This window comes from Calypte anna, chromosome 4A (genome assembly GCF_003957555.1).
Source record: "Calypte anna isolate BGI_N300 chromosome 4A, bCalAnn1_v1.p, whole genome shotgun sequence".
Lineage (NCBI taxonomy): Eukaryota > Metazoa > Chordata > Aves > Apodiformes > Trochilidae > Calypte > Calypte anna.
In genome coordinates, this window is record NC_044248.1 from 14,361,850 (window position 1) to 14,382,849 (window position 21,000).

Sequence of the window (21,000 nt, forward strand, 5' to 3'; positions counted from 1 at the left end):
CTGTAAGTGTAACAGAACAGGTGTAAGATTTCTTCTAGCCCTCTACCTGTAACAGGTCTGGTTTTGAAAGAAACAAATTCCTATTCCAAAAAGAAGCAGAAGTATTGTTTTGGAATAAAAACTGCCAGAGATGTCTAATTTTTCATTTAATCTTTTTTATTTATAAAGAGGTTTAAGATGGAATAAATTCCTCAGATTTAATTGATTGAGTCCATTAATTGAAGTGAATCAAACCGAAGCTTTTTGTAGTGTTTCACGTGCTCATGAGAAGATTTTATGCAGCACAAGGTAGACTGTGAAACTGATAGAATATATTGAATACTCCCTGTATGTATCAACAATTTTAGAAGCTTCTTTGACTGGAGAGTATTATTAACTTCATTGTGAAAAAATGATCCTTTTTTAAAAATTACTAGATATAGCAAAACCTCCTCTCTGGTTTAGCCTCCACCTGCAGCACAAGTCAGCCATCTCCATCAACAAGGAGACACACTGATTTTTTACTTAAGGTGCTGGGGATAGCCATGATGTTTGCTTCTGGAGGAGACCAGAAACAAGCAAATGTAGGATGTCTCTAAAACACACATACCCACCTCTATAGAAAGAAAAGTATCAGAGATGGATATTAACTCTTAGGGGCAGAAGCTGGGCACAGAGCATTTCATAAAATTATTTTGATAGTGCTATTTATGGGCCACTCTCATGAAATCCAGAAGAAGTTTGACAACTCTGAGGTTTTCAGAAACATCTCTCTCATCACTCCAAAAAGCTCAACTGGTTAAAAGCCCAGTGCTCAGGTAATCTGTTGGAGTTCATCACCAACTCACTTCCCATGTCCCAACTGTGTTTTCATTCACCTATGGTTACATCATTCAATTTAAATACCTGGTATCAGCATCTCCTATCTCTACCCCTCTCAGAAACGTCCTTCTTCTATCCCTTCCTTTTGAGATCCTGAGCATTTACTGGTTTCTAAAGCAGCAGTCCCATTCCTGAATTTAAGCACATTCCATCCCTGGAAGCATTCAAGGCTAGGTTGGATGGGGCAGCCTGGGCTAGTGGAAGGCATCCCTCCTCATGGCAGGAGGTTAGAAGTGGATGATCTTTATGGTCCATTCCAACCCAACCATTCTATGACTCTATGAAGTACTTTTACAAGCACCATATTTCACAACAATGTGAGAAGAGACAACCCAGAGTAATTACAGCCCAGGGTAATTTACAGCCCAGGATTGCTAAAAGCATCTTTTTACCTCCCTTGAAACTCAGTTAGGAAAGTGCAGGTGGCTCTATAAATTAACCAGGAAGGTTATGATCTGTCTCCTGGGAAGTACCAATTCCAAACTCATTTCCAGTTGTGCATGTTTCACATGCAGAATATGGATCTTGCCAAGCACAATGAGCATTCTCTTCAAGACATTCCTACCAAAATAAACTACTGAAATCAAGAAGCTGGATGTAATAATTTTCCCCTTTCCCCCACTTCCCCTTCTCCTTCATGGCCTTGTGCAAACAAGATGTACCAAGATGCCAAGGATATGAAGCTCTGAACTGCATCTTTAACACATGATGCATAAAGAATAAATTGTTGTTTATCGACAATTTTCAATGCTTAACTGTGTAGCTACATAAATCACATTTTTACAAGAATTATATGAATTATATGACACACTTTCCCCAAAATTGAAATTTTTGCAGTGCTACAATCTTTGCAGAAGTTGGCAGGCTCTGAGGGAAGACAACTACTTCAGCTTTCCACAAGGTGGCATGGTTCCCTTTGCTGAAAGACAGCATTACTCAACGCCATTGAGGAAATTCGATTTTTTAATTTTGTTTTTTCAAATGTACTGGCCAATGTCATTAATAGATTTAAATAGATTTAAGGTCTCTTAAAATATTGTTTACATGGATAATTTTAGCAGATTCTTCCAGCAGAGTTTAAAGAGCTAAAAAAAGCTTCTTCTCTTATGCCAAAATGAAGAAAAAGTATTTGTGCTTACTGCCACACAAAAGCAAGCTTCAGTCAGATATAGTCAGGCACATCATGTGGCAGGAAAGAGCCTAAAGGGCTGAAAGATTTGATCCATTGGACTTTTTCCAGTCTTTAAATATTTTAAGTAAAATGGTCCACCTACCACACCCCCATTCCCATCCATATAGGAATTAAAAGATCTGAGAGCATTTTCCACAGGTGAGGATTTTCCCCTGCTGTTTCCAGACAGCATCCCATCTCTGAGGTGCCCCCATGCATCCCTGCAGCACCTGCTCATCTTCTCCATGGGGCAGAGACAGATGCACTGAACAGCTCTCCACAGCCTCCACCACTGCCAAGCAAAATCAGATCAGTGCAGCTGTGCTTCACCCACAGGATGATGCATGCAGTCACTACTGTCCCTGCACAGCCACCCCATCAGGCAGTGATTAACAGCAGGTATGGTGCTTTGACTCCAATGATTTTAAAAACAAAAATATAAATCAACCCAACCAAACTCAGTTTCTCTTCTCTTTTCTTGCTCCTCTCAGTCACTTCTGTAAATGTCTCAGTGCTCTGTTTTATTACCTGTTCAAGCATCATCAGCATGGTTTTACCTAAGCAGGAGAAGCAAACCCAGCTGTGACAGTTAAAAGAGGACAAGCTTTTGGAATTGACCCATTTCACAAACCCTGGTTGAGTATCAGTTCCACAAATTCTGAAGTTTAAACAGTAAGCCAGAGAGAGAGAAGGGAGATGATGACAAAGAGTTACTTAATAAGCACAAATATTGCCCTGGTTCTCTATGCAGGAAAGGCTTCTAATTCTAACCAGTGCAAATCACCTGATAAAGAGTCAGACATATCAAAATACTGCCTCCCTAAAATGCTTTGCATACTGTAATGCTTATCTTGAAAGGAACAGGTTTTTGTTTCTGAGGACTGGTCCTTAATTCTCATCACTCCTCCAGCTCCATTTACTGTGCTCTGGATTTAGTGCTTGTCATTGTAATGAGCACAGCTGAAACCCTGTTTTTTTATCTGCCAGGTTGCCAAACAAAACACATTTATTCTCATCTGATTTGAACAAGCAAAATAATCAAGATGACAAAGAAGTTTAAGTACCCTGATCAGTCTGTTTTCTGTCCTAAAATATATCATTAATGTTATTATGACTAATAACTCTGTTACATGCTGTCTTCCTGTATGCTAGTAACATCTGATCCTGTCAGTCACTGCAGGTGTATGGGACAGTTAAAACACATTTAAATTACTTGGATTTCCAGCTATAGAGATACACATATATTCTTACAAATGGATGCAAGCACAAGGCCAAACCATCAACAAGACAAATCTGGAAATAGTATACAAGCATTCAAAATCTGCTGCTGCTGCTTCTCAAAAGCATTAGATTACAACAGTAAAGGCTCTGATTTAGCTATGGTGCTTGTTCACAAAATGGTCTCATTTTCTCTATACATTTTCTCCTCAAACTAGGTTGCATTATTTGTTCTAAAAGACAAAGCTCCTTTTTCTAAGAAGCAATTTCCTTGATACTAGCTGTTATTTCAAGCTACCATATAAACAAGGACTAGTACTCAAAAAAGGGACAAACTCAAGGATAAAGGGAAAATTCTGTCACCAAATGTCCCACAAAAGTACTCAGCCACAACAAGTATCACAGCCCTTTCTCCCACTCAGGACAGAAAAGTCACTTAGTTGATCACAGGGTCAGTTATTACAGTTGGAAAGTACTATCTTGAGCTGTAACATTCAAGTTTCTTGGGCTTATGTGATTTTAAAATGTCACATTTTCCTGACAAAACTGAATGAAGCTTTAAATCAGCAAATTCTTTTGATGGAATTAGTCTTTCATGGTCAATCTACTTAGTGCCAAGAGAGGCAGCACAGTTAATTCAGTTCATTTCACAACCTAGGACACATTCTGCATCTTGCAAGTTATGTTTACAATTCCAAATTTTAACTGTTACCCCAGTGTGGATCTTCTTACTGACCTTGGCTTCTGGATCACTGTTGATGCTACAAGAATCATCATCATCGGATTGTGGACCATTTCTGTTACAGAAAAAAGAATTAAATAGCAATTATTAAAAAAAAAAAAATAAAAATCCTAAGATCATATAGAAATGACAGCACAGCACAAAATGGTAATTCCACAGAGACTTCTGAAGTACCTGAGCTTCAAAGAGGCATAGCGCAACGTCGCTCCTTCAAACTCTTTCAGACTTGGGTCTGGGTTCACAGTGGCTGCATGCAGATCCTAGAGATAAAGTAAGGGCAATTAGTGTAGTATCGAATACTATTAATATAATATTAAGTACACCATCATGTTATTTCTTATTTCAAAGGGAAATTAAATCCTCCCTGCAAAGAAGCGATAGTATTTCTGGCTGCAGTAGAAAAGAGGCATGCATATATTCTTAAGCTGCATTTCATTCAGTGCAGGCATCTTACTTGTTACATCACGGCAGGTGCCCTGCTAGCTTAGACTGAATCCATTCCAAGTGGAAAGATCAGAAAAGGCAGCATGTTTGTGAGCTAGACATCCCTATCAGTACCCCCCTTCACTACGGCCTAGGTTATGAATGACATTCATGGAAAAATAAAGGGGAAAAAAACAGCCACTGCCATGCAAAAAACAAGGGTAACAGTATCAAAGGTTCTAAAATCTGACAATATACTTGCCTTCCAAATGTCACTATTAATCTTTCCCCCATTCAGTACAGCAAAATCACTCCATGGCTGTTTCTAGACACATAATTATTCACACAGGAAGAAGCACATTGATAAAAAAAAAAAAGAAAAAGAAAAAGAAAAAAAACACAAGACACCGTTGTTAGCATTGATATTTACAGGATGGGTTAGGGAACAGATCACCTCAAACTTCAACTAATTACTCCCCTATACCATGGCATTTGGAGGAAAGGGAAGAGACATGCTTCTAACAGATACTTACCAAAACAAATGATTGAAACAAGGAAAGTTAATAAAAATTAGGAACAGACAATGAAATTACTCTTTAATTATGATCGTAAAAGCAAGCAAAATGAATCTGAATATGAATGTTGGCCACAGCTGCTACAGCCTTTCATAAACAGCAATTTAGGGGAAACATTAGGATTTCCCTTTGATTGGCACTTATGTTAAAAGACCCTGACACTACTGGAACTTGAAATACATGATATATTCAAGGATAAGATACATTCAGGTTAAAAAGAATCAAATATTTCTAGAGGGAAAGAACAAGAAAAGGACAGTGAGGGGAAGAAGAAGTAGTGAAGAGTGCTGAGGGATTTTCTGCTGAAAAAAGTTTTGTGAAGTCTAGCAGCTTTTTTAAAAAGCAGAACAAAACAAAACAAAAAACCCAAACAAAACACCCACCCTCCCATTTCTGTTGAAGTTACTCAAAATTTTCAGAGGTGTTCACTGCTGATGATCAAAAAAGCAGCAGTGCATTAAGCACCACAGCAACCTGAGATTCACTCTTCTCTGTGAAGCCTGGGAGGAACAGCTGATTTTGGAGTTTTCCCTCTCATCTTCCCCACAAGAAGAGAATTCCCATGGTCCTGAACAAGAGCCAGGAGGGACAGGAGGTTTGGTTGCTGTCAGACCCAGAGACATTTATTTGTACCTTCACCAAAACAAGTATTCCTAAAATTAGAGGCCCCATTTTAAGATGAGCTACATACACCAGGCTGTCCAGCTCAACCCCAAGATGCGATTTATTAATATGGTTCAAAGCATCCATTTGCAGGGTGGGCCTCTCACCTCAGTAGTGTTCTCAGTACAACCCCACTGAAGGAACTATTCGTGAAAAACAACTCCTAGGAGTAACTCTTCCTTAACAAGCCTCTGAATTAACTGAATTGTTATCTTTTCCTATTAAGTCCTTCTGTTCAATTACCAACCACTACTGGTTATGTTGGCTACAGAAAAACCTCAAGAGCTGATCCAGGCCTGGGATGAGTCTGTAAGAGGACACAACTTCCAGCTACCAAATTCTGCCATGATCTCAAAGAAGTTCTTATTGAAATCTAACTCTACATCTTTTTTTCTGCATAGGAAGTGGGAAAGAGGCAGCAACTTCTGTAAAATTTGGAAGAGAATGTTCAAGAAGATGAGAATTCACATGGGAAATTGGCAACACAGAGGAGAAAAGAGCCATCTAAAACTAAGTAAAATTTAATCAGCTGTGCAAAAACAAAATACATTTTCATGCTTCTGAGGGAAAAATGTTCCACGTTATTAATATTCAGCTATTAGCATTTTTGTTAAATCTGCAGGAGTTTCACATAATGCTTAACCCATAATTGCTCTAGATTGAAATTTACTAATTGTCTTGTGAAAGAAGAATTGCATTGCAGTCTGTGCAGACACAAGAAATTTTTACATTTTTTCCTTTTTAAAATGCTTTTTGCCACTTGTATGCATTACAGCATCATTCCTCCCCAACTTTCTTTTTCTGATTCAAAAGTTCAACAGTTAACTGCTTTTCTTAATGGCAAATATCCAGAGTAAACTACAGCATAAAAATGGCTGCTTTGATCTGTTCTTTGTTGACTGCCCTCAGCTGTGAGCCACATTCTACCAAATGAAGTAAAGCTTCTGTACATCACATCATTTACAAGACAGGGACACACAGTAACTTAAAAAAATAAAAATTAAAAAAAAATTAAAGGGGGAAACAAGACAAAGTATAAAAAGGCATTACTCTGAGGGGGGATTCTAAACATTTAGCTAACAAATTCAAAAACTGAAAGAGCCCAAAAAACTCATCAAGACCGGCACATGATGATTCACAAACAAATGTGATAACGATAGAAGTTTTTTTTTTTTTATGGACTGACAGAAGCCTATTGGGACAGATAAATCTAGATGAAAACTCTTAAATCTAGATTACAAACTATTTCCTAACAGTTCTCACTGTAAGTCTAGCTATGCCTCTTCTTTGTAGCAGTTTGAGTGTGCAAAGCTTCAAGCCAAAATCCCACTCTTGTTTTGAACGCCATTATAAGTCCACTGGTATAGTAGTGCAATCCTAATAACCACTGAGACCAAAATTCAGCATTGTTTAAATAGTTCTAATGTAAGATGCTTACAAATGAATGCAGAAACCTTCAGGATATGCCTGACAAAGGAAAATGCCTTTGTCTACACCTACACTTAAAATAACCATGTAATATGCTAACAGAAATTTTGGAAACTTGCTATTTTCTGTCACATTTTTTACACTACAGTACACAGTCTTTATGCTGCCACAGAACTGTATATACATGAATCTTTGCTGGATCAAACTCCTTGCTGAATCAGAACTGCCATATAAAAATCTAGATGAGCCTACTAACTACTCACATACATGACATTTCAGAATGACTCCTCAGATGTTTTATTTACTAGGAACTAGACTGCACTAAAAACTATGTTGTTACAATTCATACATTTTGAATTCTTCATGATACTGCTGAGAATTAATGATCCTTATTTATAATCACAAACTATTGTTCATTTAAGTAAACAGAATTGTGAAAGGCTAAAGGTACAATACCAGCAGATCAGAAAATTTCACTGTAAAGACATTTTAAACAGAGGTACAAAAATATCTGAAATAAATACATGCATTTTTCCTCTGAAATTTACAAACAATACCAATGTCTCCCTTCGTTTGTTTGTTTTTTTGTTGTTTGTTTTTTTGAAAGATATCTATAACTTACTATTTAAAGTCTGTCTTCTGTATTTTAGAGTAAGAAAAATACTTAATGGTGAAGTTATATCACTCATGGGTACAATACTGGAATTTATACTGAAAGCATGTGCCAGCATTTCTGGATTTTTTTTTTTTCAGTTGCTGCTCTTTCTCCATGTACTCTCTCAGAAATAATTTCCAGTGTGCTTGGTGTACAACACATTGCTCAGGAGCTTGACTGATGTAGCACATAACTGAGATGTGACAAAGTTTGCAAACCTCATGAGCAGCATTTGTGAACATGTGGTAGCAATCATTCTAGAATAACATTCTAGAATAACAAACAAGAATGTACATGTTTAAGCCTATAATGCATAAAAGTTTCAGTGTCATACTTGAATGTCCTTAACTCCTCTTGTTATTTTGGTGGCTATATTAAAAAAAATCAGTAACAGAAAAAATGTATTAGGTTCAATTCCATAAAAGTGACCCTAGTGTACTAAAGCAAAGAGATTGCATTTTTGAAACATATCCTTATTTCTGATAATTTGTTTTAAATTTCTAAATATATGACACCTATCAAACCCCTGGATTATGCCTGAAAGGCTGATTTTAAAAGACAGTGTCACGTATTGCTCTTTTAGCACGTGTGAAAGAGAGAGTGCATTTTGTTCTGTTTCCAGTTAAAGACTAACTGCAAAACAGTTCCTTTTGGACTGGAAAGGTGCTAAAGAGACTTATTGCTTAAGAATATTGGTGTTTCTTCAATAGAAACTAAGCTGTAAAAGATCTATTGTCTTAAATGGAGACTTGTATGGCTTTTTGTTATACCCCTACTAAGTGAACCAAAATGAAGAAAGATGCAACCAGAGTCCAGCCAAAAGACTGCTATAATGTACAAAAAATGTATGTATCCTGCATCCATGTAATGCAGCAATGCAGTAGTTTCACATTCATTAGACACTGGCAGTCTAATTTGTCTGAGATTTCATCCTATACCTCTGAAGTTTAGGCTGTTTCATGAGGCACAGCCACTAGACAATGCACACAGATACTTACAATGTACTGTCAACAAATAGCTGTACTTCAGGATGTTACCAGGCTCCATATTCTAAAGCTCAGTTTAGCTAATGTGTAAACCTGCAAGTTCAAAAAGTTATTTCAATTTTCTTTACAGTATACAGCCTCCAGGAAAACATAGCATGTTACCTCAGTCTCTGGAGTAGGAGAAGGAGTAATAGAACCAAGTGACCCTTTTCGTGAGCCCTGGAGATCTGTTGGGATGGACACAGGACGCTGCCACTGAGTTGTTCCTGTTGGTATGTGCCAGTAGTAGATCCCAGCAATGTCATTGATTTTTTTCCAGCCAGGTGGTAAGTCTGGGTCTGTCTGGAATGAATGATCACTCCATATATCTGCTGGGAACAGAAAAAATGAAAACCAAGAAAATGAATCAATGTTACTAACATACATACAGTTCTTCCATGAGTCTGCCCCTGATGCAAATAATAAAACTTGTACGGTCCCTGTGGAAATGAACACCAGTAAGGTGACAAACCTTGGACTGACTTGGCCTATAAAGGGAAGAAAAAAGTACACTACTTACCAAAAAGCTGTTTTAGTATGGCAGCTATCTAATACCATCAGATAAACTAGCTCTTCTAGTAAGGTTTAGCTTCAAGTAGATTAAATCACATTATACAAAAGAATATTTGGAATTGTGGTATACCCTACCCTCTTCACCACAGCACTTTTTCCTGCTCAGTGCATGGTAGCAGAGAATGTATTTCTGCTAATCAAAGTCAGCTTATCAACACACACCCAGACACCCACACACCAGCTCCCCATATCAAACAACCCACACTGGCTTTAATTACAATATATAAAAGACTGCTTGTTCAAAACAACCAGAACAAAATATCTGAGAGATCATTTTACCCACATCCTGATTGTCACAACCATACTGTTTTCAATGGTTTTAAAATGAGGTAGGTAAAATCAGAAACATTTGACTCTGAAAACATTTGGCACTGGTCTACAGAACCCAGAGAGGAATCAACTTTCTGCACCTCACCACACAGGCTCTGCTTCATCTCTTCAGACTCAGCAACACAGCAATGATAGTAATGTTTTTTAAAAGAATGGGAAAATGATGAGAAGAAAGAAATAATCAGAAAAGAGAGCCCAAGGGAAAGGCAGCACCTGCAGTGTTTTACCATTCCCTTTTAAAATCACACAGGGAAATTGTTAGTCATTTACCTTTAAAAATCAATAAAGAACTAAACCAGAAAGTAAAGCTTTGGAAAAGTACCAGACTTTTTAAAAAAAAGTATAAATAGTTGTTTCCATTTTTAATAAATGTACAAAGGATTAGAACAGTCTGAAGACATTCCCACTCACTGGAATTGTCAGGTCAAGTTTCACTCAGAAATAAATACTTGTGTCTGAATTTTTGTCTGAATGGCTGAAACATGAAGCCTGTAATGAATACAGCCTTTATCCCACTATCACTTTAACTGAGAGCAGTTAGAACTTCAAAAACACTGGAAAAATGAAGTCTGCTAAACAAAATGAAACTATTAATTCCCTTTTTTGAAAGACCTAGCAACAGAGATGTACTTTCACAAAACCATGACCACAGCTATATTTAACTGGCAATTCTGGCTAGGAGAGCTCTGTGAACACATTTTGTATTCTAAAGAAGACAGGATAAACCCAATATGATGTAGTATACTGCTGTCTGTAACTCCCTTCTCTACATGTCAGGCTTTGCCAGTCACCTGACAGAGAGCTATGGTAAATTCCATGCTGTAGCTATAGTTCAGATACTAAATTTGGCATAAGAACTAGAAATTTTATGAAATACATTTTTATTTCAAGTCTAAATTATTTTACAGAGGTTGACCTAGGAAAACAGTGTTAGGATACTAAAAAGAGATGGGAGCTCTTTGGCAAAACTATATTTTACTTTATTACTGTTTTAAGGGAAAGGATAATAATCAAATTGCTGCCATTATGAATCACTTTTCGGCTCTTCTTCAGTTAAATAGAAATTGAAACTAAAGCATTAAGCAGGATCTTTCACTGAAGAGATACCATTTATTTTCCATCATTTCTCAATGCTGCAAAACTCTTTCATCCCTGTAAGGCTGGGTCAGCACTGAGTGGGAGCAGGTCATAGTATTGGTGGCATCACAGCAGATGTAAACAGGACACCCTGTACCTAAACACAATGCAGCTTTCCAGCTGCTGTTCCCACCTATGCCAACACCATTCTCTGCTGAGGCACTTGGTGTGTATTTCATAATTAGACTAACATGAAGCTTATGCACCTTTTAGCTAGTACAGGCTTTCTTTTGAAGGTACAGCTAAAAATCCCTTTCACTGAAGACCAAAGGCAGCCAATTCAGGAACAAATACATATGGAAAGAGAAAGGCAGGCGGTTTCTGGAAGAGCACAAATGCAAAGGTAGAGCACAATATGTTGTACTTCAACAGCAAGTTGTGTTAAACTTTTGAGACAATAATGACTCATTTTTTGTTTTTAGAAAGAACTACACTGAAGTAAAATGTTTAGTCATGGATGGTTTGGTGTTATAACAAAGGTAGAATGGAGGAATATTGGTAAGATGTTTCATTTCCTATAGACCAAATTCAGTTATCTAGAAAACTGGTTTATGCCCTGTGTCATTAGCTAAGTCTGTGTTTATCACCATAATACAAACATAATACTCCACCCACCACTGTCATAAGTTGGTTTATCACCAGTCCAGTACTAAAATCTGACTGTATGACATTAAATAAATCAGTATCTTTACCAAGAAAAGGCTAGAAACATACTGTATTATTTCAACAACGACTCCCAACACTCCTTTCTGGAAGGAACAAAATCTAGCTCCTTCCCTTTCTGAAGGTAAGGTAGTAGAAGATGCCAAGTGTACTTACACACTGCTAAGGACTGGAAGGAAAAGGTCACATTATGTGACAGAAAGAAAAAGTCAGATACTTGAACAAAAAATGCACCAGCAAGGAAACAGTATGAAAACAAAATGCAATATAAATAGTCTGTAATAAACTTTCTGCTTTCCTTGACATAAACTAAACAAAAATGGTGAAAAGCAGCAACCAGATATTACCTCCAGTTCAAAGAGAACTTGGTGGTGATAATAAGCAAGGTGCTGGGGATGGAAATCAAACTTTCAGTGTCTCTCTGTTTAGGTCCTTGTGCATGAGGGAAACAGAGCCTCAAACCTAGTTCATTGAAGGTCGAGCAAAGTGATGGGTTTAATGCAATAAATTTTGTATTGAACTGAGAGATGTACTCAAGGGGAAAAAAAAAGTATTTCAGATGCACAGTTCTTTCAGTAGAAACAAATGCCATCACCTAGCATGGCCTTGTTACCAAATCCGAGGCAAGAAGAGTACTCGAGTAAAAGCAACCTCGGTCCCAAAGGGCTCAAGTTTGGCAGCATATGTGACTTCAAAACAGAGACTGCAAAAGTGCTGTACAGAAACAGAGTGCTGGAAATTCTCTACCTGTGAGGTGCATAGTAACATCACCTATATCACATGACAATCTTTACTTTTAAAAGCATTTATTTTTTTCAAATTTGGGAAAGAGCAGCAAGGTAGGCTTATACTAAGAAAATATATTCATGCAAATCTGAGAGTTATCATTTCATCATTACAGAGATGCATGTGCTTTGCTTTTTAAGGGATTAATTTCCATGGATGGGCCTCATTTTCCCTACCTGGAAGCAGCAGCAGATGTAAATGCACAGTCTGTGGCTGATGCAAATGCAGCTCCTCTGGTACGGATTCTGATTTTCAGTCAGTCCTTCCAGCTAAGAAGGATTTTTTGCATTGTGGTACAACGACCAAGTGACATCACTTGTCTGCAAGTCTCAACAATACTTGTGAGCATGTGATCTACACTATCTAAATAGGTTAAGAAATACAATACCTATACTGTACAGAGATGAAGACTAGAGAACTCACTTCTTTGTATTCTTAGCTTAGCTAGCTCAAATCTCAGGATTGTTTTGGAAAAAAAATTATCTTGTAGACATCATCTGAAGAAAAGGAATGTCAGACAAACAAAGGCTTTGACCTAGACTTTGATTACCTATAGCACTGTCTCAAAACTGTATTTCCACAGTGAGAAACTAATTGGAAAAAAAAGCGCGGTTCCCAGGCTGGGAGCACAATGGCCCAAATGGAAGCATGTTCAGAATTTTCCAAATCTAGAAAAGTAATTTGGCCAATAACAGATCTTTAAATCCACTTGTCAGTCTCCAGGCCTCCTATTGCTCACATTCCAGAAGTGGGTGCACAATGTACATGAAGGATTTCAAACTGCAAAGCACCTTCTTTGTAAGAAAGAGATCTGCAGCAAAGTTTCCTATGCAAAAAATTGCAAAGAACGGGATGGTGACGGGTTGCACCAAGACTCTGTCTTAGTGTTCAGGCAGCAATTGGAAAATAGTAGGAAGGGGGAAGCACAAGAAAGGAGCTAGGAAGACAGCAGGATAAAAGGGTTTTACTTAAAAGGCTAAAGAGGTTTTTTCCCCTTTTGAACTCCCCAGAATCGTGCAATCATACTTTCCTTTCTGTCTTCTGGGCCTAAAGTAAAACATGAGCAAAGAAAACCACAGAAACTTAGTCTCCTTGAGAAGATTCCACTGACTTAAGCACATCCAGGATTTGATACCTAGGGGATCATATTCCTCCTCCCCCACCCCAAGATCAAGGCAGGCATTGGAAGGATGTTGTATTAATGAGTGAAGGCAAACAAAATTAAAGGAGCACTCTCTATTAAACAACACAATAGGAAGAAAATGGACCTTGAATGTTTCTGTCTCATTGATTTCCTGTAGTGGGCAAATGTGCAAATTTAAGTTGCCTGGGTTTAATAAAAAAGACTTCAAAGTGAAATTTTCTCCGTATTTTGCATGCACTTCAACATAACTGGTGGTAACACCAACTCTAATAATTCACAGTAATGATGGTCAGCAGGGAGTCTCACCTAAGCATCACTGCAAGAAGCATGAACACTATCTTAGGAACAGATGCAGCAAAAATGCAAGCCACTAGGACAAATAATTATAAATCAGACAAGCCTGTCTAATTTGGGGAACATTACTCAACGAGGAGTGATACACAGACAGAAGCTGGTCATTTGGCATCATCTTTTCTCACAGCATGCAACTGGTTGTCATGACAACCCTGTCGTCCTCCTTACCGAATTGCTGAAACAGCCTCGTGCATTTGAGGAGAAGAAAATTCTCCAACAGGTTCCAGGAAAGTGTTTGGAACTGTGGGATTTACTGACCTACATGCAATCAGACAAGATCTGTGCCCAAAGGAATTGACATTTTGACCAACTGTGACTTAAACCATAATCAGAAAAGACTGACTTCTTAGAAATCCTAAGGAAGTTTAGGGTGAATTATCTGTACCTTTGTTTTAATTTGTGATCTTCATTTTGCTGTATAAATCATGAGCTGCTACAGGCACATAAGGCATTCAAGCAAAGATTACCAGAGGAAAGTGGATGTGTCAACATCCTGGGAAAGAACCATGCCACTAAACCCACTTATTTTGATGTCTTGGCTTCTTCCCCCTCTCAACCACCAGACCCCAAGCTGGTGACGTAAGGACTGAAATACTAACACAAAACCCAGAGAAAGCCAAGGGCAAGTGACTTTGGGAAAGAGGTTTAGAACAACTGTTGATGAAGTCCCTGGAAAAGTGCTCTGGATAGTACTACCTATCCTGCTTAAGTGGGAGAATTTCAGGGCTCTGTGAAGTGTTTGCTCAGAGGAAACACAGGCTGAAGTCCATGAGTAACCAGCATGACAGTCTGCATTTACAGGAGTTTACACTAATAGCAGCAACAGCTGGGAAAAGTACCACAGGAAGACTGTGATGAAAATTCCATGTGTTCCTTCCTGGAAAATGGGCCAAAAATAGGTAAGAACAAGAGGACTAGCCTGTTCACCAACCCAAACCATCCAGCCACAGAGCAAGCAGAGTCCAGCAAAGGAAGGAAGGCTTGGAGGTAACCTGAACTACTGTCTCAAGGGAACTGTCATGGCAGAAGCTGTGGGTCAGGAGGAAGCCAGGCTCTGGGAAGAGCAGTCCCACCAGACAGAGCTGCTGAGTAGCCAGGTGGAGCAGTGGTGGTAATATGAAATAACACAGAGGTAGGGCCACCTCAGATGGCCCCAAGTCTGATAACTCTCTCAAAGTCCTCTAGGTGAGGCACATCCTAGAGCTCTTATACAAACCCTACTGTTTTAAGATCTCCATCTCTTGATTTGAGGGCTGATTAACATCAGGGCAGATGGGCAACTAGGAGGCTGTACTGGGTCTGGTTGGGATTAAATTAAATTTTCTTCATAGCAGCCTGTAAGGTTCTGTATTTTCGACTTGTGACCAAAACAAATGTTGAAAAGACACAATTAGTTTAACTATTGCTGAGTGGTGCTTGCATCGGGCCAAGACCTTCCCTATTTCTCACTGGTCCCAGCCAAAAGACTGGCTAGGTGGTCAGTAACTGTTTGTATCACTTGTTTTTTATAATATACTTTTTTCTTCATGTCTTAAGATGTCTTTATCTTGACTTATGACTTTTGACCTTCTGATTGTCTTTCCCATCGTGCTGGGGGGTAAAGTTCACCACCACAAAGGCATTCAAAGCCCACTGGCCAAGCCCAGGAGCCAGGTAAGAGCATGCAGATAACCTCTGGAGTTAGGTGTTCTACATGAGCAAGAGCAGCATACAAACAAATGTCCTGTTCACCAACTTTGTGCATAAATTAGATACGGCCTCAAATTCTACATAAACAAAATTGCCAACTAATTCTCTATTTCTACCAACAAATTTCCACAGGAAATCAGAATAATTTGCTACTGTTCCAGCAAAAGAAGTACTCCATATAGGGTTTTGCATCTAACTAGTACTAGTATATCTCATTTATTTCAAATGTTAGTTCTCTATTCTTTCCACTAGATGGCAAAAACTTTTACTGGAAAGTAATAATAATATAATGCACAGACTCTATACCTCTACCTGTAAATCCACAATAACTCTGCATTGTGAGACTGCAGCCCAAGGAACCTCCTCACCAAGGAGGACTCTAAGCATTAAATAATTTATCCAGAGCAGTATCATAATTTTCATCATAAATCACTAGAATTGGTCCTGAGTGATAGCTTTCAGGGATAAAACAGCAGCAATCTGAATCTGCTGTTTGGTTTGGTTTTTTTGTAGTGTAGTATCTCTTATCCCCATGCTGTTCCTCACAAACAGCAGGACTGCAGCATATGAACTTGTGTTCCTATTTAAACTACTTTGTACAGAAAAAGAAGTGTGCACATGCATGGTCACTCTTCCTTACCCCCACACAATTAATTGCAGCTACAGCAGTCAACCATTTGGCAGAAAACCAGGGAAAATCAGTTAATGGAAGCACTGAATTTATGTATTTCTCTACTAACATATATAGCTTGATTCTCCTGTCCCCTCAAAGCAAATTGATGTGTTGGTGTTGAACCATGAACAGAAGAAACCATTAAAGATTTCATTTCGGGCAATGGGCAAATACAATCTGGAATAATCACACAAACCACAGAGATTCAGTCTACAAACAGACACAAAAAGCAATCTGCATACTAAGTCAGATACTACCCAGATGATTATTTTCTTCATATAAAATCCAATGAAGCTTACCGATTTCAGAAGAGAACAACATAGAGAAAGGAAGGACTGCATTCTCTGGAGAACAGCCTGTATAAACCTATTGAAATGTTATAGAAATGCTCATCAGTTGGTTTTGTGCATATCACTAGGTAATTAAAAGCCTATGAAGTTGGCACAGACATACAATTCAAATGGTGGCTTGACTAAAGCTGCTTTTCTCCGACAGCGTCGTTAAAAGCACTGTGCAAATGCATTAGATAACACCTTTTCCTGAATTTAATGATCCAGTGACAACAGAACATAAAATTGAATTACAACAGTTACTCACTGAATTTAAGTGCTGTGTTTCAAGAAAAAGCAAAACTTGCAAGAATAGCCATTGCCTACCTCAGATGCAAGCTCTGTTCATCCCTCAGTCCATGAGGACACCCAGTTCCACCCACAGCGTGGTGGATGCTCTAGGACGCCACAAAAACAACAACTTTATCTTCACATTAGCCTTGTGAGGCAGGAGACAGGTAGGAGGAGAGGTCTGAGATGCATTAATAACTTGCCTGAAGTAATGCCCACACACTCCATACTGATCTGTGCAGTTTCCCTACACCTAAACACCAATCACAATGTCAAGGTGCACAGAGACCAGCAGCTGTCCTCCAGTATGCACATGTGCCTGAGTCCCCTTCTGTCCCACACAAAGGGCTGCTCTTCCTGACATGGCAAAAAAGTAATTCCTACCCTATCCTACACAATTAGTCAGTTTAGTACTATCAGTAATAGCCAAAATGCTACTTTTCAGGATCTATATAATGGATTAGCTTGACACCTAAAAGTTACAGTCAAATGTGCATTAGAGAACAAACCCAAAGCACCTTTTTTTCCCCACAGCAGCTGAAGACTAAGTGTTTCCCCATCTCCAAATTGTTTATGTTGCTAGAGTACTAAAGGGAAGAAATAAGTATTTACAGCAAAATACCATCTCTTTTACCACTAGTGGCACATAAGCATGAAATTTTCCACAGGAACCAATGCATTGGCACTCTAGGGTCGACGCTTTGCCTGCAAAGTTGTTATGGGAGAAGGTTGGGCACATGAGGCAGCTAAAGGCCGTGTCGAGGCCTTGTAAGATGTGAACTCAGCTCCACTTCCCAGCCTTTGTGCTTAGAGTCTTTTTTTTATTTAAAAAAAAAAACACTTCAACCTTTTTAAGAGTAACCTTGCTTCAGCTGAACTGAGTCTTCCCATGCATCTTGCATGATGCACAGATCCATATATGCAATGCAACTTACAGCATGTACAAGACAACTTTATGAACAGGAGCTTTAGACAGCAGAAGCAAGTGTTGGGGAAGCTGGCTGTCCCTATGGGAGAGGGAAGGATGCTGACAGTACACAGGGGGCTCTCATAGCCCAGAAGTTAAGTATTTCACACCACTACATTGGTGTAAACTTTCTACTGAATCTTTATTCATACAATCCAGATTAAATTTTGGTATTAAGCAAACTCAGAGATGATTAACATCTTTGTAAACATCCATGTAGCATTAGAAACATCAGTATTTTCAATCCTATGTCTACTTCATGGCACTTCAGCACTGAAATTTTTTGTTTATAGACCTAACTGAAGCTAGATTCATAAATCTACATTTTAGAAAATGGAAATTTTATCTCTGACATAACCACTGAAAGCAATTATAAGAAAATTCAGAAATATAACCATGTTACCATCATCTGGGTGAATCTAATGTAGCAAGCAGTAGCCAGAAAAAATCCTAACACACATCTGGAGTCCTGCATCAGAGAAGCATTTGAGAGATAAAAAAGGGGGGGATTAATTTTTCAATTCTGCAGAACCACAACAGAATTTCAGTTGCAATTATCACTGCCTTCAATTCAAAGCATATCAGCAAAATAGCTACTTGCTCCCAGCACTTGAAGACAGACTTCTTAAAGCTGTACATGCCCAGAACATAACAACTTCAAAAGTTTCCTCTATTGTGAAACCTGAGCTAGAATCTCCCTCAAAACACACACCTGGCTTGGTAATAAAGTAAACATGCCAAAGCACAGTAAGAAAATCCACATAAGGTCTCCACTTTGTGATGTACAACAAGTCATGGAGATGGCTTAGCACTATGGGAAAGACACAGCTGTCCTCACACATTGTCACAAACAGTAAACCAACAGATGGACAAGCAACAGCACGGTCCTTCCCCCATCTGAATCTCATCTTTTTCACCAGAGATACTATCTGTGAACACATCAAAGGGCTGCAGGTTATCTTAGTAGGAAGAAAAAACACATTTACATATGATGAGAAGACTTCCCTTTCTAGGTTTATTTTTATTGAGGTGCAAAAACAAACGACTGAAACCAATAGGTCCTGAAGGATTAGGACACATGTGGCTCAAGAGACATTTTTCTAATGCACAGCATTCACTTCTCAGTTTCCTTCACCACACAAATGTTCCTCCCCTATTTTTTATTAATTTCTCATAGTTTATTTACTGTTAATTCTCTGACTTGCTACTTAAAATCCTCATATACAATGGCAAACAATTAATTAACTTTTGCTACTCTGGAAGGATTAAGGTCACTGCCTTCTTTGAAAACAACAGCTTGGTATTCACTAGCAGTTGAAAAAGTTACATGTTAGCAACTAAGATCAGAACAAAAATCCTTATACCTACTGTTTTAATGTAGAATTGAACTACTATAGGACCAGTGTACCCACTTCCATATGCTCTGTTATAAAAATGTATGTAGAAGATCTAGAAAAGACAAAGACAGACACTATCACTTCAGCAGACAGAGACACTGAGTGTTGTAAGATTCTTGAGCTTGGAAGAGGAATGGGCAGGAAATGGGGAAGGATGTCACAGAAATCTGCAGATTCATCAATAGTGGATAGAAGGCAAGAATGCAAAGGAAATGATAATTCTCTGCTATTTACTACTTCCTATAACAGAAAAGCAGTGGGTATCTAATGAAATTATTGGAGAGCAATTTTATAGGGAAGAGCTTTTTCATACAACATATAAATTAAATTACAGACCTCATGGTTACAGGATGTTGTGGATGCCAGAAATACAAATGAGACTAAAAATGATTAAGCAAACTCATGTTAGAAAACTCTGTCAAGAGCAATTAAAGAAGATAACATGAATGACATACCAAGTCTGAAAGTCCCAAAACCCACCAGTTGGTGAAAATTAAAAAGTTATAAAAGGGGGAGGACCACTTTATGCTACTGCTGGTTTTTATTTTCATTGCTCCCATAGGTTTCTGCCACTGCCCACTGTCAGAGGTGACCCTTAAAGAACAAAATGAGCCTCAGGTCTGCTGAATACAGCTATTTTACAAGCTAATGTACTATCTAGAAATGTACAAAATGGAACAGTAATTTCTGTAACTCTTGTAAAAGTGAGCTCTGGTTTCCTGTCAGTATATTAGTTTGAGTTGGAAACAGAAAAATTAACAACATTATTGAAAGACTCTGATAAAAGTAACCACAACAATTTTACTGTGTCAGATTAAAAAGCCACATCTGCTATGAGAGCACTCAAACCAATATATCCAAGCTTCTTCTGAGGGATATATATATATATATTCCCAGAAGGAAAATCCACAATAAATAATTTTCTTTCTCAGAGGTGCAAAGGTACATAGTTTCCTACCCTGAGATATACAATAACCTCATATGGCAACAGCAATATAGGAATTATGGGACAGAATATTATTAGCCTTACACTTCTTGTCACCTTCAATATTACATTAAGATGTATCTAAAAGGAAGAGATTACTACTTATACATTAAATTGTACTGAGCCATATAATAGATAAAATTTCTTTACAGGCAAATACATCTGTTGGGCTTAAACATCTTCAAGAATAAGGAACAGGGAACATATCTGAAGTACCATGAAGAGCAGTAACTAAAAGCAGATTGAGAGCTAGCCCTGCTAAAACTATAGGCTTTAATATTTGACAATTAAATATTCCAGTTCAAAAGAGCTCTATGTCAGTTAATGTTTAAGTCTTGCTTTTCCCCTTAATTCCATTGCAGAAAAAGAATCACAAGAGAGGAAAAGAGAGATGACTGCAACACATTGGATGCAAGATGCTGGTTAGAAATTCACTGTTTCTGCACTGACAGTGAATTCTCAGGGGATCCTGCTACCTTCTGACAGCAGAATCAGCCCAAATAAAAGACTGTGGCCAGTACAACACACCATTCTGATACAGCATCTGTGAAGTGATAAACCAAAAGAAAAATAACTGACTCAAAATAACCTCATCTGGTGGCCTTTGCACAGATCCTTTTACAGTAACATTACCAGAAGAAGAAAACAAAGACTACCACTTTACCCATCAGCAAGTCATAAAATGACAAAGCATATCCCACCAAAAGGCCATCTGCATATTACCAAATGAAACAGATTTGTTGATTATTGTAGAATTCCAGTTGCATGCACATTCCATTGAAAAAGTTTACTTCTAAATCAATAGAGAAATGAAATAATAATTTTTTGAATTTACACTTATTTTCAGCATTTTTGACCAAAATTTTTACAACTTCATATTGTCTTTTGATGTTATACTTTTAAAATCCCCAGCTCATGGAG

General features: G+C 38.1%; 1 protein-coding gene across 13 annotated transcripts in view; it reads right to left on the reverse strand.

The window, feature by feature from the left end:
• APBB2 (amyloid beta precursor protein binding family B member 2) overlaps positions 1-21,000 on the reverse strand; it is a 169,966-nt gene that overhangs the window by 57,309 nt on the left and 91,657 nt on the right. For 6 of the 13 annotated variants that reach the window (XM_030449632.1, XM_030449633.1, XM_030449628.1 and 3 more), the window contains 3 exons: positions 8,885-9,090; positions 4,167-4,252; positions 3,987-4,047 (listed from right to left, as the gene is read on the reverse strand). In XM_030449632.1, the coding sequence (XP_030305492.1) occupies positions 3,987-4,047; positions 4,167-4,252; positions 8,885-9,090 (353 nt within the window). Of the gene's footprint in view, positions 1-3,986; positions 4,048-4,166; positions 4,253-4,677; positions 4,741-8,884; positions 9,094-21,000 lie in introns of all 13 variants that reach the window. The other 7 variants (XM_030449622.1, XM_030449626.1, XM_030449625.1 and 4 more) reach the window with 3 other exon arrangements.